Source organism: Monodelphis domestica, chromosome 8, assembly GCF_027887165.1.
Source record: "Monodelphis domestica isolate mMonDom1 chromosome 8, mMonDom1.pri, whole genome shotgun sequence".
In the NCBI taxonomy this organism is placed as follows: Eukaryota; Metazoa; Chordata; class Mammalia; order Didelphimorphia; family Didelphidae; genus Monodelphis; species Monodelphis domestica.
The window spans coordinates 163,187,400-163,202,920 of record NC_077234.1 but is presented as its reverse complement, the minus strand read 5'-3'; the positions used below and the strand labels follow the sequence as shown (position 1 = coordinate 163,202,920).

At 35.1% G+C, this 15,521-nt stretch overlaps 1 protein-coding gene across 1 annotated transcript in view; it reads right to left on the bottom strand.

Annotated features, from left to right (window-relative positions):
- Window positions 1-12,748: 12,748 nt before the first annotated feature.
- The window catches only part of IPO5 (importin 5), a 69,642-nt gene continuing 66,869 nt past the window's right edge, over window positions 12,749-15,521 (bottom strand). Inside the window, exons 28-29 of the mRNA XM_001377082.5 lie at window positions 14,078-14,219; window positions 12,749-12,896 (exon numbers count right to left, since the gene is read on the bottom strand). Of these exons, the coding sequence (XP_001377119.1) occupies window positions 12,810-12,896; window positions 14,078-14,219 (229 nt within the window). The 3' untranslated portion in view covers window positions 12,749-12,809. The remainder of the gene's footprint in view (window positions 12,897-14,077; window positions 14,220-15,521) is intronic.

Genomic DNA, 15,521 nt, shown 5'->3' with positions numbered 1-15,521 from the left:
TGCTTTAAAAACTCTCATTCCTTTCCCTTCTCCTGCCACATTTTTTGGGGAAAGGCATTGATAAGGTGGAGTGCCTAAAGGGAAGAATTAAAAGTTATGCTAACCCAGTTCCTAGTCCTGCTTGTAAATCAGTGTTGGGGGAGGCACTTTTGAGGAAGGCATCCCAGTCTAAGAATTTTATTGTATTTAAGTATTTATAATTATTATTAATTAATAATTGCATTTAAAATATTATTTATTTAATTTTATGTAGGAGCTGCCTGTTAGCCTTCATATACCGGCAGCTGGGGAGGTACTGAGGTGCAATCCCTTTTGACTGATGTGGACCTAACCAAATTGTCTTTATCTCATTACAAAAGTTATCAGTAAAAGCTAGCACCAGCCACCTTGAATCCCTCACTGATCTCTAGTGATCTGCCTGTCAACATGTTACTACCTTGATGTATTTTGATAAGCTCTTTTTAATTCTTTGTCCTAATTTTGCCTTCAGGTCATAGAATACACTCTAATGCTGTAATGGTATTTTCCCTTCTCTTCCAAAGTCCTCCATAACCTTTCCAGACTATCTTATTATTGTTAGATACTAACATAGCTAGAAAGTGTTTCACTCCCATCTAATGGCTTACTAAGAGATCTGGTCACAAACCTAGTCACTGCTTTGTGTATTAATTGAAAAGAAGTCTTTAATTTAGAAGATCTCTGGCCTCAGACTTAGCTGTGTGATCTTGGGCAAGTCACTTAACTCCAATAGCCTAGCCTCTTCTGCCTTGGAATTGATACATAGCATTGATTCTGAGACAGAAGGTAAGAGTTACAATAAGTAAATACTTTCAGTAGGACTGTATTAACTCCGAAAGAGCAGTAGAGTTAGTACTTTGACATTTGGTTTTTCAAATTAGCAAAGCAAAGATTTAAGAAAGTTATTTTTAGGAAGAGAAGCCTCAGCTTGGAGCTATTGCTACAATTTCCTTGATCCACTATCTTCTAGAATGAGGAATTTTGGTTTTGGAAACTACAAAATTGAAAAACCTTTAAGACTCAACAGTACTAAATCTTTGGGAATTAAAATCATGGAAAAAGCATAAACCCTTGCATTAGTCTGTGGTGCTTCTCTACTGCCCTCTGAAGGCTATAATTTTTTAAAAATATAGCAAATAAAAAAACCCCTCCCATGTTACTGTCTTACTCAGCTGTGTCATTATAGCATAGAGTTCTTGGGTTCTGAAAAGCTATATATACCACTGGAGTGCAAGCTTTGGCAGGTCCTACGATAAGCTGGGAAGGCTTAGAATCTAGGTAGAAGAACTGCATGTTTGTCTCGTGAGGATCAGCCAAATTAGATATTCATTGCTAGACTGGCTACAGGATGATAGATTTTTTGACTACGTGAAAACTTGAAGCTTACTAGGATGTTGAGTGATGCCATTTTTGCACCATTCAAAAGTCACTGATGAAATCGCAGATGCTTGAAATATTTTTAAATTTTTCTATGATCTAAAGGTAAAATCCTTAAACTTACATGGTTTTTACATTATGAGTTTAAAGGTTTTTTTCCTCAAATCCTTTTCCAAACACTTTTCTTTTTAGTATTTTCTTTCTAAACAAAAGAAAACTGCCCTTTAGCTTAGGAATAATGAACCTGCAAAAAACTTATGTAAAAAGAATCAGAAATTTTATCTTTTCAATAATCTTTGTATCTCGATGTAGAAGAGCAAAAAAAATTTCAAATTTCCCATCCTCAGGCTCCAAGTCCTAACAAAAATTACCCAACTTAAGGGAATTTAATTTTTTCCAGTGTGCTGTCAGTGGTGGGTCCATGACAGCTTCTGGAAATACATGAACAGGTACAGCAATGAACTTTATATTGGCATAAAACTATAGATTCTTCTTCTTATGGAAGATAATGGATTTCACCTTGACTTTTATGTCCTTAATATTCACTTTGTTATCAGAAACTATAGGAATATTTTCTACATCCCTCTACTAGATCTCAAGATAGTCTTGCAACTGTTACATCAAATATTAGATTGTCACTCTGGCTCTTTAATAAGCATCTCTCGTCTTGGATCACTAAATTCCTTTTGGTCAGCTATATCTCATACATCAAATCAATTAGGACTGAACTTTGCCAGTGCAGAACATAAGTGATGAGCCGTCATAAACAAGGTGGCTACATAATTCTTCTCAAATTCATTGGTCCATTGATGTTCTACATTGTTTTCCGGTGAAAGTTCTCCTGAAATCTTTCTCCTCCTTCAAAGGCCAGGTCAGGTGGAACCACACCTGTAAAGCTTTCCTTGATCCTTGAGTTACAGTGCTTTAACCTGTCTAGTTTCTGTAAGTACTTGATATGATTTTGTCATATTTTGCCTTGTAACACACTTGCGTGTATGTCTTATATTGCCTACAAATTTGGAGTCCTTTGCACGGTGGGCCAATGGAAATCATTTAATAAATGATTACCAAGTTTTTTAAAAGGCCACAATGAGAAGAACTGACAGGATATACAGTAAATTGAATTGTAATTCAATTTTGTAATTCAATACAAATAATTGTAATATACTGTAAATTGAATCGCTCCTAGATCTACGTGCTATTCTACTTTTTGTGCTCTGAAATGCTCTTCCAGAACCAGTTCAAATTGTGGTATGAATTTTTCACTTTGCTTTCATTTGTTATACTTTAGTTATAGCTTAAACAGGAAAGAATCTTGCACTTTGGAGAAGCCATTTAAAAACTTCAGAATTGAAAAAACCTTTCAATCAGTTATTAGACTCAAGTATACTTCAGTGTCAAACAGGCGTATAACACAGAAGCTTTCCAAAAAGATCTGAGGGGAGGAAAAGCTATAAGGAAACTTTGACAAATATGAATCCACACATTCATTTTTTAGGCTTCTTTTCATACTCTCCGGAGTTCTGAAAACAATGAACTTTAGGAAAACCTGTTTTGCAATTTTGTTTCTCTCTTGATGTTCTCACAAAAAGAGCATTTCTTTTAGGCATAAGCATCAAAACTAAGTGAGAATCAAGTCATCAGCGGCTGGATTGTTTATAGATATTGATAAATTTGGGGGATACTTTTAGAATGTTTCTGAAATGTGGTCTGCAAAATGTCTGAAGCATTATATCCTGAAATATTTCACGCTATTTTTTCTGGGTTATAAATTTATTATAATGGAAATATACATGTTCCTTCTATCTCACATTGTTTATTTTGCACAGAAAAAATTGCTAGCAATATGTACCTTGACAGTACTTTTCAAATGGTTTGCATATCACTCAGTTTGTTATGGACTTTAAGCCATTACCATCCATATTGCTGTGCAGTTAACTAGCTGTTTAACCCTGGACAAGTCACATTTTCTGGGCCCAAGTCTCCTTAGTTGCAAAATGAAGAGGTTAGACTCCTATCTTTAAGATTCTCCATTGGCAATAACATGAAACAGGAAAAAACTTCATTTATATGAACATGGTGGCTTCCATGACATGTTTCAGGGAGGGATTGGGACATTAGTGGATGGATCTATTTTATAGATATGAAGAAAAGCTAAACATAAAGGAGATCTGTGATTTCATTTGTGTAATAGCTTTTCTTTATATGAGGAAATGCGTGTTTTGTTTGGATTTGTAAACATTAAGAAGAATAATTTAAAAACTGATTTTCTGTTGTCTTAGGATCACAGATCAAGAGTTGAAAGGAAGTTAGAGGTCATATAGCCCAATCCCTTAAACAGACAGGTGTAGAAAAGGACTCAGATAATTAAATGACTTGCATAAGCTAATAAAAGGGGTGGTCAGTGGAAGACGGATGATTTGCATCCAGGCCCTATCATCCCAAATCCATCACTTATACCACTCTACTGGCTACTATTTGATCTGTAATAAACAAATAGCCAACATGGTATGTGGCAATGTTTCTGTTTGAATCACTGATTAAAAATATTTTCAAAAGCAAGAGAATTTATGTATCTTAATAAAATGTTTATTTCTGTATTTATAAAAAGGATATGTAGCTTCTCTGTATTTCATCTACAACTATACAGTATCTGATATAAAATTTTACTCAGCTATAACATTGGAAAAATTCCTTTATTTATAGATTTTTTTTTAGGGAATTTTAGAGTTGAACTTTACAAGACATATATATATATATATATATATATATATATATATATATATAATTCCCACTTACCTTGTCATCCTTAAGAATTGTTATCTTGAAGAGCTTTCTTTAAATTGTCAAGGGGCAGCTAGTTGCCTAAGTGGATCAAGAGCCAGGCCTGAAGACAGGTCTTGGGTTCAAATCTGGTCTCAGATACTTACTTACTCACCATAGCGCCCAGGGCAAATCACTTAACCCCCATTGCCTAATCCTTACTGCTTTTCTGCCTTGGAACCAATGCACAGGATGGAACATAAGAGTTAAAAAAAATAAAGTTCTCTAAAGGACATGGCCAATATCAAGATATACTTGTATGAATAGCTTTCTTTTTAAAAAGTTAATACACATTCCCTTCTACTCCATACAAATGTGGTCGCTTCTCAGATCTGAATTATGCTGTTTTTAAAGACTGCGTGCATCATATCTTGCCATTAAATTGTAAAGGCAAGAAGGATAGGGTGGTCCAAACAGTAGGCACTTTAATATTTGACGATGGGCAGACATTAGTGTAAGACCTCTGGATGCCCACCAAGGGACAAGCAGATCTCACAGCTGCTTGGTTGGGCTACCCACGCTATTAACCAAGAGAATATATACTTTACCATTGCCTGTTCTGTGTACTTTCGTATTTTATCACTGGGGTTCTCTGCAAAGTTCTTTTGTTTAAAAGCTCCTGAAAAAAAACCAAGAGCAACACATGGACCAAGCCATCAAGTAGCTGAGACATTATTAAAGTAGGCTTCATCCTTTCGTAAAATTAAAAATTTGTTACCCTAAAAAGGAACTACATTCATCAGGAGCCCACTGACTACCTGTCATTATGTACTTCCTGTAGATAGGGGATATTAGGCAAGGACGTGAAGGGTCCCGCCTCCTTTTGGCCTTGTTGGGGAGCACGGTGGTGGTGAGTGGGGATTTTGAAATGGCTAATCAGCCATGGGCACATGGTTTTTATTGTGTATTCTTGTTATTCTTTGATTTCTAATGATCATTAATAAATCCCTTAAAATATAATATTTTTATCATTTGACATTAATTTTTAATTTTTACATTGATGGCAACCACTAGTCGGAAAAGAAACTCTCAATTTTTTAAGATAGCCTAGATAATTTTTTTTAAGCCAGGTTTCTCCTGCCAAGTCTTTTCGCCACCCCATCCTCACCCCCTACCCCCACCCCTCTAGAACTCCAAACTCTCTACCTGAGCTGTTGCCCTGCTCCTGCAGGTTTGTTTGTTGTTGTTTTCTTTCCCTATTTTTTGCCAGTTGCACTCCCTACTGGATACTGCTCGTTGAGGAACTTAGCCTGGGACTCTTGGCTGAGAAGAGATAAGCTGCTTCTCTGGCCCACCTGCTTGAGCCCTTGTTCCTCATTCCTTGCTGTTGCCTTTGGTTGCTGCTGCCTATGCTGCTTGCTCCTAGTCTTGTTCATGCTCCATCTTTGGCCCCAACCCTGACTTTGTTCCTGCTGGTAGTTGCTGCTGTATCTTCGGCACTCACAAACTTGGAGCTGCTCTCCAGGTACCTGGTAAAAACTGGGGTGTATTTTCCTTAGGCAACGATTAGCTCCCTCTCTATGTGGCTGGGGAAACTAGCGTTTTATTTCAGGGGGGAAGAGAAGTTTTTACTCTTCAAAATAGGAACTAAACTACAAGCATGGCATACTCTATGAAAGAACAGTACCTTGCCTATTTCAAACAGCTTCTACCATTCATGAGTGGCACTGATCCTTTCACTTATCTTACCTGAGATTCAGGGGAGAAATTCATCTCCCTACAACTCTTTGCCATTTGGGCCTGTCCAGTCTCTAAGATACATCCAGTTTGGGATTCCTCAAACCCATGTTTTCCCTCACTATGGGAAATTCCAGGGAAGGAACTTTAAAGAGACTGGAGGTAAAGATTTTAAACCTTTTCAGACTCCATTGTTTTATAAAAGTCTCTGCATTTTAGTGTATTTTGCCGATTGTCTGCTTTAAGATTTATTTCTGTTGTTTTAAGTTCATATATTAATGTATTCAATACTATTGTTACACTGAATTAGTTTAATCTACTGTGTTTTAACTATTAGATATATTCTACCTCTTTTCCCCTATATAACTACTGAACAAAATATTGTAAAATATTGTAGAAGCCCATAACCAGTTTTTTTCTTCCATTTTGGCTTTGTTAAAGTGTCACATAGGTGATGATGGACTCCATCAACCTGGTTAACAACCTTTAGAGAATTTAATGAGCTAAATATCTCAAATTGATTTTAAGGGGTCTTTAGACATGATTAAAAAAATTTTTTTTTTCAATAACTCTGACTGATCATTTTGCCTGCCTCTGAGTTATTTGTAACAAGAGGTAGGGTACATTTTAGTAGGTGAAGTGAAGCACTTTTATTTAATTCCCACCAGCCACATTTGTAAAAATGTGAATGGGACACAACAGTCTCTCACCAAAGAAACTGGGAAGTTGATTCCAGGGCATGGGACCCCTAGATGGCTCCCAAGAGGGAGCATCTCTCATTTGTAACTCTTCAGCTCATTCACTCTTCCACCAGAATGATCTAGATTCTTGGTAACATTTTTAGCACAACATCAACAGTACAGAGGTTTGATTTTTTTCTAGAATCCTCTGCCACATTTTTGTAATGATGGAAGTAATAGGTTTTTTCAAAAATGTCTCAGCCAAGGTTGAAACATTGCTACACCTGAAAAACTTGTGACAAGTATCCATTAGTTTTTAAGGATTTTTTTTTTGTCATCATACAGCAACTTATATGAAATGATAGTGGGTTTGTTTGCTATTGTAATTAAATGGGCTATTATAATTTTGGGGATTTTGATACTTTTTGAATGTGCATTACCTGTTGTACTACTGTTCTTTATAAAAAAAAAAAACTATTACTTTGTGAAAATCATTTGCTCTCCACTCACAGTGGATCATGGTCAAGTTTGAAAAGGAAATGGATCTCATTTTTGGGTGGGAAACCTTTGTATTCTACCTTTCTCTAGCTGACAGTTTGTTAGTGATTGTAAGTTATAAATTTTTTATTTTTAAGTTTTTGTTATTGTTTTTGCTTGCACGTGCAATATAGTAATAGTTTTATTTTTTCTCCTTTTTGTATTTGAAGCACATCAAAAATATTGAGATTTTTCTTTAATTTTTTTGATTTTTCAGTAATGTTTAAAATACATCTGTTCTAATATTAACGCATATCCAAAAAGCTTTAGACTATAAAAATGATGCAATTTGATTGTTGAAAAAAAAATTATGGGACTCTGCTTGATGATTCTAATTCCAGGATGAGAGAATACAAAGTCAATGCATGGTGCCAAAGAGGCACAAAGTGCCATAGTGCCAATCGAGCACAAGGTCAAAGAGACCAACCAATCCCAATGGGACTGATGAAATTTTGTGCTGAGACAAGAGGATTTGAACTTGTTTGGGGTTTGAGGTTGCAGCTGTCTTGATATATGTCAAAGGCAGGTCTTCCTTGTCTCACATTCTACCAAGCATCTCAAATTTGGCTCCTATAATCTAGTCCCTATTCTTTCATTGTGTGGCAAAATGTTCTGTAGTCCTGGTTGCTGTTTGGGTAAATACACAATTGCTTAAATCACTTTAAATTGGGACCCGATTCAAGGACCTGCTATAGGTTTATTTTTCCTTTACTTAGAATTTTTACACATAAGACTTTGAGTCTTTCATTCACAAATTATTTTCTTAATTTGGATTTTTTAACTTCTCCTTTGCCAATTGATTCATTTATCTCATAACTCAGCCATGCGTCCCCAAATGATCCCTGTGTTTTTCAATACCCTCTTGGGGGGAGGGGGGGATGGGATGTATTGTTATTCTAAAATGCAAAGTTTAAGTTCTTTTGACACAGTCATTTTAGGTTAAGAAACATGCTATCTCTCCAAATCCAGAAAGTGATGTTTGGAGGAGGCACCATGAAGATGCCTCCACAGACCACACACTGCACCTCTCTAAGCTCTAGGTTTAGTTATCATACTGAAGATGAGCAGTTTGGGATAGGTCCCTTTTATCACTAAAAGTCATTCATTTCTTCTTTAAAGGTGGACTGCGGTTTGAAATACTTGTTTGTCATATAAACGATGTTTTATTCTTGTATATATTGTATGTATACAAATGGAACTGTAGTTAAAGCTTTTGGAATGACCGCGGACAATTTCAGTATTAGATGTATTATCTAATTCAGATTAGATTAGATTTTTTGCAAATGAAGTGTCCACCATGAGAATGCTGAACGTTCGAACAACCTTTTTGCCTTTATTGAGGGGACTTCCTAGAATAGAGAGGACTTGCTTTCATCATTTTTATCATTAAAGTCACATAATTTCACATTCTTTGATGACCTAAAAATCACAAAGAAGTCAGGTTCCCACTTGCTCATAGCTATTAGAAAACCTTTTTGGGGGCAGCTAGATGGCTCAATGGATAATCAGGCCTAAAAACATGAAGGTTTAGTTTCAAATGTGACCTCACACACTTCCTAAGCTGTGCATTATCCTGGGCAAGTCATTACTTGGCCCTTGCTCCTCTTGTGTCTTGGAACCAATTATTTTGAATCCATTTGAAGACAAAATAAGGGTGTTAAAAAAAGTCCTTCCTCCTTTGTCCCTGGCCTTGTGAGAAAAAGGAGGGGGGGGGGGAAGAGGGATAATCTCAAGTGAGACTAGCTCAAGTTGTTTTGTTCTTTCCAAATAAAGCTACATCAAATTTAAAAACTCATGAAAATAGCTAGCATCTACATTTCACTTGTTTTCAAAGCACTCGATGTTATTTCACTTGATCTTCACAACAATACTGAGTAGGTGCAATTATTATTCTCATTTAGACTGTTGTTTCCACCTGAGCCATTACTAAACCATAGTTACATATTTGTGGCTAATTCTTTATAATCAAATATTTAAGTCATAATCAAATTGCTACTGAATTGGTGGGGTGGATCTGATTCATCAAAACCCCCTTTTCAACTTGTTACAATTATATACGATATTTAAAAATCTTATAAAAAAAGATAAAATTATGCCCCAACTCGATATGATTATTTCTACTTAAAAACATCCAAGAAACAAAAAAATCTCTTATTTTTTTCATTTTTGCTTGAAGACCTGCTATGGCATTAAATCTGCTAAAACAGGGTGAACATTATGGAAAACACAGTTAAAAATGTGTCTATTCTTACTGACATTCAATTTTTTGAAAATTTCTCTCAAATCTTGTATGGATATTGGGGCATTTCAGATGAACTTATGTAACTATTTGTTATTCTATTTAAAGTTGTATCAAGCTGAGATTATTTCCATAGCTATGTATGCTATTATACTTATTAAAAAGTAAATATTTAATAACCTTTCTTGGTCAAGTCCCTTTAGGACCTACTATTCTTTGTATTTTTCCAACTAAATTAAACTGTCACAATAATGTCTAAATCTTTCAATGCACATTTACATCCTCTCTTGTGATTTTCTGGTTTCCTAATTAGAATGTAAATTTGGGGGCAAGCATATCTTAATATACCCCAAAGCATATAAAATGTGTTCCAGCAAAACGATGGTGCTCAAATTACTTGGGACAATGGTTTCATCTTGTGAGGAATGGGCAGGAATGTGAAGAATGTATCCCACAAAAACATGCAAAGTTTCAGTTCTTAAAGAATATACTCTAATTAGTAATACTACAGTGGATTAAAAAAACCAAAAACTCTTACCTTCCTGTCTTAGAAATCAATAAGGGCTGGGCAATAGGCGCTGTGACTTGCCCCACCTAGGGTCACATAGCTAGGAAGTGTCTATGGTCATATCTGAACCCAGATCTCCCAGCTCCAGGCCTGGTGCTCTATCCCCTTTCCTACTAGCTGCCTCTGTGGTGGCTTTTAACATGGGGAAGTATTCTGAGGACCTGGAAGAGTCATCAGTGATTTCTCCTCTACAGAGTTAAGTTTCTTAAAGCTGGAAGAATAGAGAAGACTCGTTAAAAACAAACACAGGAGCAGCTAGGTGGCATCAGTGAATAGAAAGGCAGGCCTAGAAATAGGAAATCCCAAGTTCAAATCCATCTCTACACATGTTCAAGTTGTATGACCCCGGGCAAGTCACTTAACTCCAACTGCCTAGCCCTTACTGTTCTTCTGTCTTGGAAATAATACCAAGTATTGATTCTAGGACAGAAGGGTTTAAAACACACAGAATTGCTCACTGTTGCTACAAAGAAAAAATATTTGTCATAGACAATATAAAGACTCAAGTACTGAATACTGTAAAAATGCAATTTATTGATGAAACCCACCACTTCATTCAAAACTATATAAAACTTTTCAGAATAAATCTGGGTAAGTTTGCAAGATATATAGTTTTATTAGATCAAAAGATTCTAAAAAAAGGACACAGGGATTTTACTTTCAGTGGCTTTGGATATCTTATTACTGAGGGCACTATAAAACAGTATTAATACCAAGGAGAATTATTCCAGAATTCTGTAATTCCATGCCACAAATCACAAGAAAAATTTCTGGAAAATGTAGATGAATATCCCTTAATGGCCTTAGTGCTCACTAGACTTGGGAAAATGCACTGTTCAAAGAGAAGTTTAATATTTAATGAGATAGAAGTATGGTTCATAATGAATATCAAAATTAGGTGCAAATAATGTCAAAATATAATTGCAGCCAAAAGGTGACAGAGCACATAAACTGTTTCTAAAGATATAAAATGTTTATTTGTTGTGCAAGTCAGTAAATTTGTTTTACTTTGTCCCAATTTGCACACCACTGTTATGTATTATTTCTTCACCTAACATAATGAATGAGAACCTGAGAACACAATTCAAAGTGTTTTTAATTGATCAAAGGAAGTATTTAAAAACATTTAGCTTTATTTTGGGGAAGACATTAAATATCAAGTTTAATAATTTCCCTACAATCTTCTAGTCCACCAGCCTGGATATCTCCCACACTTGAACAAAACTTGCTAATTCCTTTCCTAAGACTTTACTTTTACTTGGCCTGGAGGTTGGAAGCTCCAAATAATCAACATTAGAATAAAACCTCATTAATGAAATATTTGAAGTGAACACCCAGCTATGGCTAATTGATAGTAATTCAAAACAATAAAAATAGCTAAGGGTAGATTGATGTCCAGCTTGGTCATAGCTACTGAAAGCTACATTTTAATAGCCTCTGTGCTCAAATCTGCAAGTCTTTTAAATAACAATAGGGAGACCTTAAAAATATATAACAAGCCCCTCGTACATTTAGAGTTTGTTTTAAGAAAGTGATGCAAATCATTTAATGAAAAATCTTTAATTCTGAAAAGTTAATTTTCTGGTCTAGGCATAAAGTCCATTTTCATATCACGGTTAAGATTAGTACAAACTATAAAATGTTAACACTGAAGCTTTCAACAGAAATCTTATACGATCCCTTAGAAAAATTTTATATTCAAAGAAACAACAGTAAACTATTTACTGCTATGAGGTTAATAAATACACAAAGAAAAAAAAAACATTCAGACACATGAAACTTTTTGCTGAAATTTATCAATTAAATATTTTAGTCATAATATCCCATAATAATGTCAATAGATTGGCAATTAGTGTGGCATTCCAGTAGCTGCAATTTAAAACCAGAATATTAACCAAATCTTTTAAGTTTGGAATAGGCAGTTAATCAGGATAAGCCTAATTAAAAAAACTGTATTTGCCGAGATATATAAATCTCAAGGAACATGTGATCATCAATTGTGAAAGATCTAACAATAATATCACAGCAATGGCTAATTATTTTAAAATCAACGGGAAAAGGTAAAAACAGAAAATGCTTAAAATTCAAATTACCCAAGGCAACTCTTATTAGGAAATAAAACCATACAAGCCAAGCTGTGACTTAAAGAGTATCAAGTAATTCTTACATCTTTAAGAAGACTTAAATGAATAAAAGCCACACAGCACTGAATTTGTACACAAGCTTCTTTTGTATTTCAATGTTGTTTATTGAGGAGTGAATGAGACTCTGTGAGACATGCCAGACACTTCACATTCAAGGGCTAGAAGCTGAATAGCCTCCCACATTGAGTCACTGCACAAGTCTTTTAGGAAAAAAAGAACTCAAAGTGACATCAATATGAGATCTTCATGCTTGATGTTTTTGTCTTCAGGTTTTTACTTTTTGATCTACTGGTGTGCTGGGTAGATGGTGTCTTTCTACCCTACAAAAAGACTCACACTCCAATGAATACAATTAACACTAGATCTTTAGAAATGTTTTCTGTTAAAATGCACATCTACTGCTGAATAACTGGTCTTAAAGCTGTTTTTCTTAAATTCATTATGTCTAATGAGAAAATTCACTTTGTTTCCCTTTGACCTTCCCACGGGTGGCATATACCGATAGAAAAATACTCTTCAGTGCTACTTGTAAGGTTTAGAGGGAACTTCTTCGGTCTTATGCTGGGCATCCAGTTAAACACCCTTCTGATACCCAGCGCTTTGCTTTTTCTTCCTGGCCTCTTTGCAGAAGAATGGCCCACACGCACTACAGTTCTTTTGTGCTCAAAAACAAAACAAAGAAACCTAAACAAAAGGGTAAACGTTTATTTGGAGTTAGTTTTTCTGGTAGGTGATATTAAGGCCCTTCAAGCAGAATTCAGGAGCTCCTGTATAGCTGCCTGCTGCTCAGCATTGAGTTGTGATATGCATTCAGTCCATAATCCTCCAGAGGTCTAGGGAAGAAAAATATTTTCAAGACTCAGAAATGATGAACAATGTGGACTATTAAATAACATCAAAATCAGACCTATTTAATTTATAAATGCTAAGATATATATATACATGTATAACTACCTGTGCACACGCGCACCCGCCCCTTTGACAAACTGAGAATACTGATGGGCACCATATGGCCCAGTAAGTGATCCAACTTGGTGGAGGGAGATTCCTATATTCTCTGTGGCTTTGTATACATTATATTTTATTAATGGCTCTGAAGATGATCTTGTTTTTAATTTTCTAAGTTGAAACTTATACAGAAAAAGTAGTTATTTTTTACTATGTTGAAAGGATTTTTAGCTAATATTTAGAATACATCAATTTAGAAAGCAAAGACAGCCTTAATGACTTTTCAGAACTTATAAAGGATATGCTTAATAGATACCAATGACCTAATTAGATATTCATATGATCATAGGATCAAGGGACTTTGTCATCAGACCCTATCCCCTTTCAATTTATAGATGAGGAAACTGGGATGCCAAAAAGTTAAAAGTCAAGTAATAAAAAAGCAGTCAGTATCCAAAACCAAGTCCTAAGATTTTAAGTCTAGGACTTATATAGTACACTAAAGCTGCCTTATGTATGAAAACTAATATATTTCATCAAAGGTGTGCCCATTTCTTGAGAAATGGACTGCTGATTGGTCATTGCAATTCTTGAATCCTGGGGCAGCTAGGTTGCACAGTGGTTAGAGCACCAGATCTGGAGACAGGGAGACTCATCTTTGTGAATTCAAATCTGACCTTGGACACTTACCAGCTATGTGATCCTCAGCAAGTCACTAAAATCATGTTTGCCTCAGTAACATTATCTATAAAATGAGCTGGAGAAGGAATTGACAAAATATTCCGATATCTCAACCAAGAAAAACTCAAATAGGGTCATGAAGAATTGGGCATGACTGAAATGACTCAACAAAATTCTCAAATCTAGTTTTAGGTAAACACATATTTCTGAAATTGAGAGCATTCATTTTAAGTATAGAAGAACCTCAAGTCTCTTTCCATTAAAAGCATCAATAGTGAACCAGGAGAAACAAAAAATGTTCACTAAATCTAATATGAATCATAAAATTTTATTTTAATCCCATTTGAAAATGGTTTTTCTTTTCTCTAAACTTAATTCAGTGTACCTGTACTTGGCGAACAACATTAGCCAAACGTTTGGCACAAGGATCTTCATGTTTAATAGCCTCGTGAATTTCACCATCTGCAATTATACTGAATATTTTGGGCAGATTGGTATTGTTCGGGCCAAGAACAATTGGATGATTACTGATGAAAAGAAAAAAGAAAGACATAACATATACTTGTGAGTAGAAAGTAACATCACAGAGTAAAAATTTAAAACAATGGATTATCCTTTCTAAGATTAATAGAAATTTTACAGTAATATAAAATGAAGAATGTGGATTACCTTAAGAAAAAAAAAAAGCTTTCTTTAAAAAGGCACATTGTTGCTTTTTTTTTTTTGGTCAAGAGCAATAGCAAAGCTGCGATCCATACAACAGCTTAAGTATAATCCTGATATATATATATACAGAACAGATGAAAAGCAGTATTTTTTACAATGCCAACTGAGCAACCTAAATAAATTATCTCCATAAAACACGGTCCATCCATTCCCCTCTCCTGCCCAGTTATACTTAATTATTTTTCTTTTCAAAGAAGTTCCCTTTGTAGTGTGGCTTATAGTAGGCCAAATATCATAAACAGATGGTTTCAAAACAGGTTGCTTGCTTGACCTAGCAGGTGCTATTTTAGCAGAAAAAACACCTAAGAAGAGGATTTGAATCTCCAGAAAGAGATGGATTCATTATCATCAAGAATAATCTTATAAATGCCTATGGAATTCACAGAGTCAACTTAGAAACACTATTTAATTCTGGATGGATCTGAGCAGTTTAATTAAAAATATTAATAGCACTGAAATGCTATTAAGAGTAAAAGGGAAGGAATATAGAATCAAAAGGAAATTTTAAATAGTATCCTTTCCTTCAACTTCCTTAATCTTAGAATGAATTTTATTGATAGAAAAGGTTGTCCATTTCAAATGCCATTTTATAAAAAAGGAAATTAATCCCCAAAAAGATATGTGATTTGTTCAAGGTCAATCAATTGTTGACAGACTGCCTATTAAGCAATACCCAGAGAATCGCCCCCCCACCCCCCTTCTGTAAACCTTAAAATTTCTTAGACTTATAAATGTTGGAAATTTCACCATTGGGAAATTTCATACTTGGAAAATTTCTTAGTGATAGTCTATTGGAATGTGAACCCCATTGGCATGGGAGGTTCCTCCTCCTACCTTCTTTTTTTTTTTTAAACCCTTACCTTCTGTCTTGGAGCCAATACTGTGTATTGGCTCCAAGGCAGAAGAGTGGTAACCTCCTCCTACCTTCTTAAGATTACTTTAGGACAGAAACCTTTTGCTGAACAATGGAAAGGGCTTTGACCTATGCTTAAGCACAGAACAGGAATTTCTTTGAGTCATGATTGATTTTAGAATTGATACAATAGAGATACTTGGAATGACAAGAACCAGGTCTTGGAAATTACAATCTACACCCCACTCAG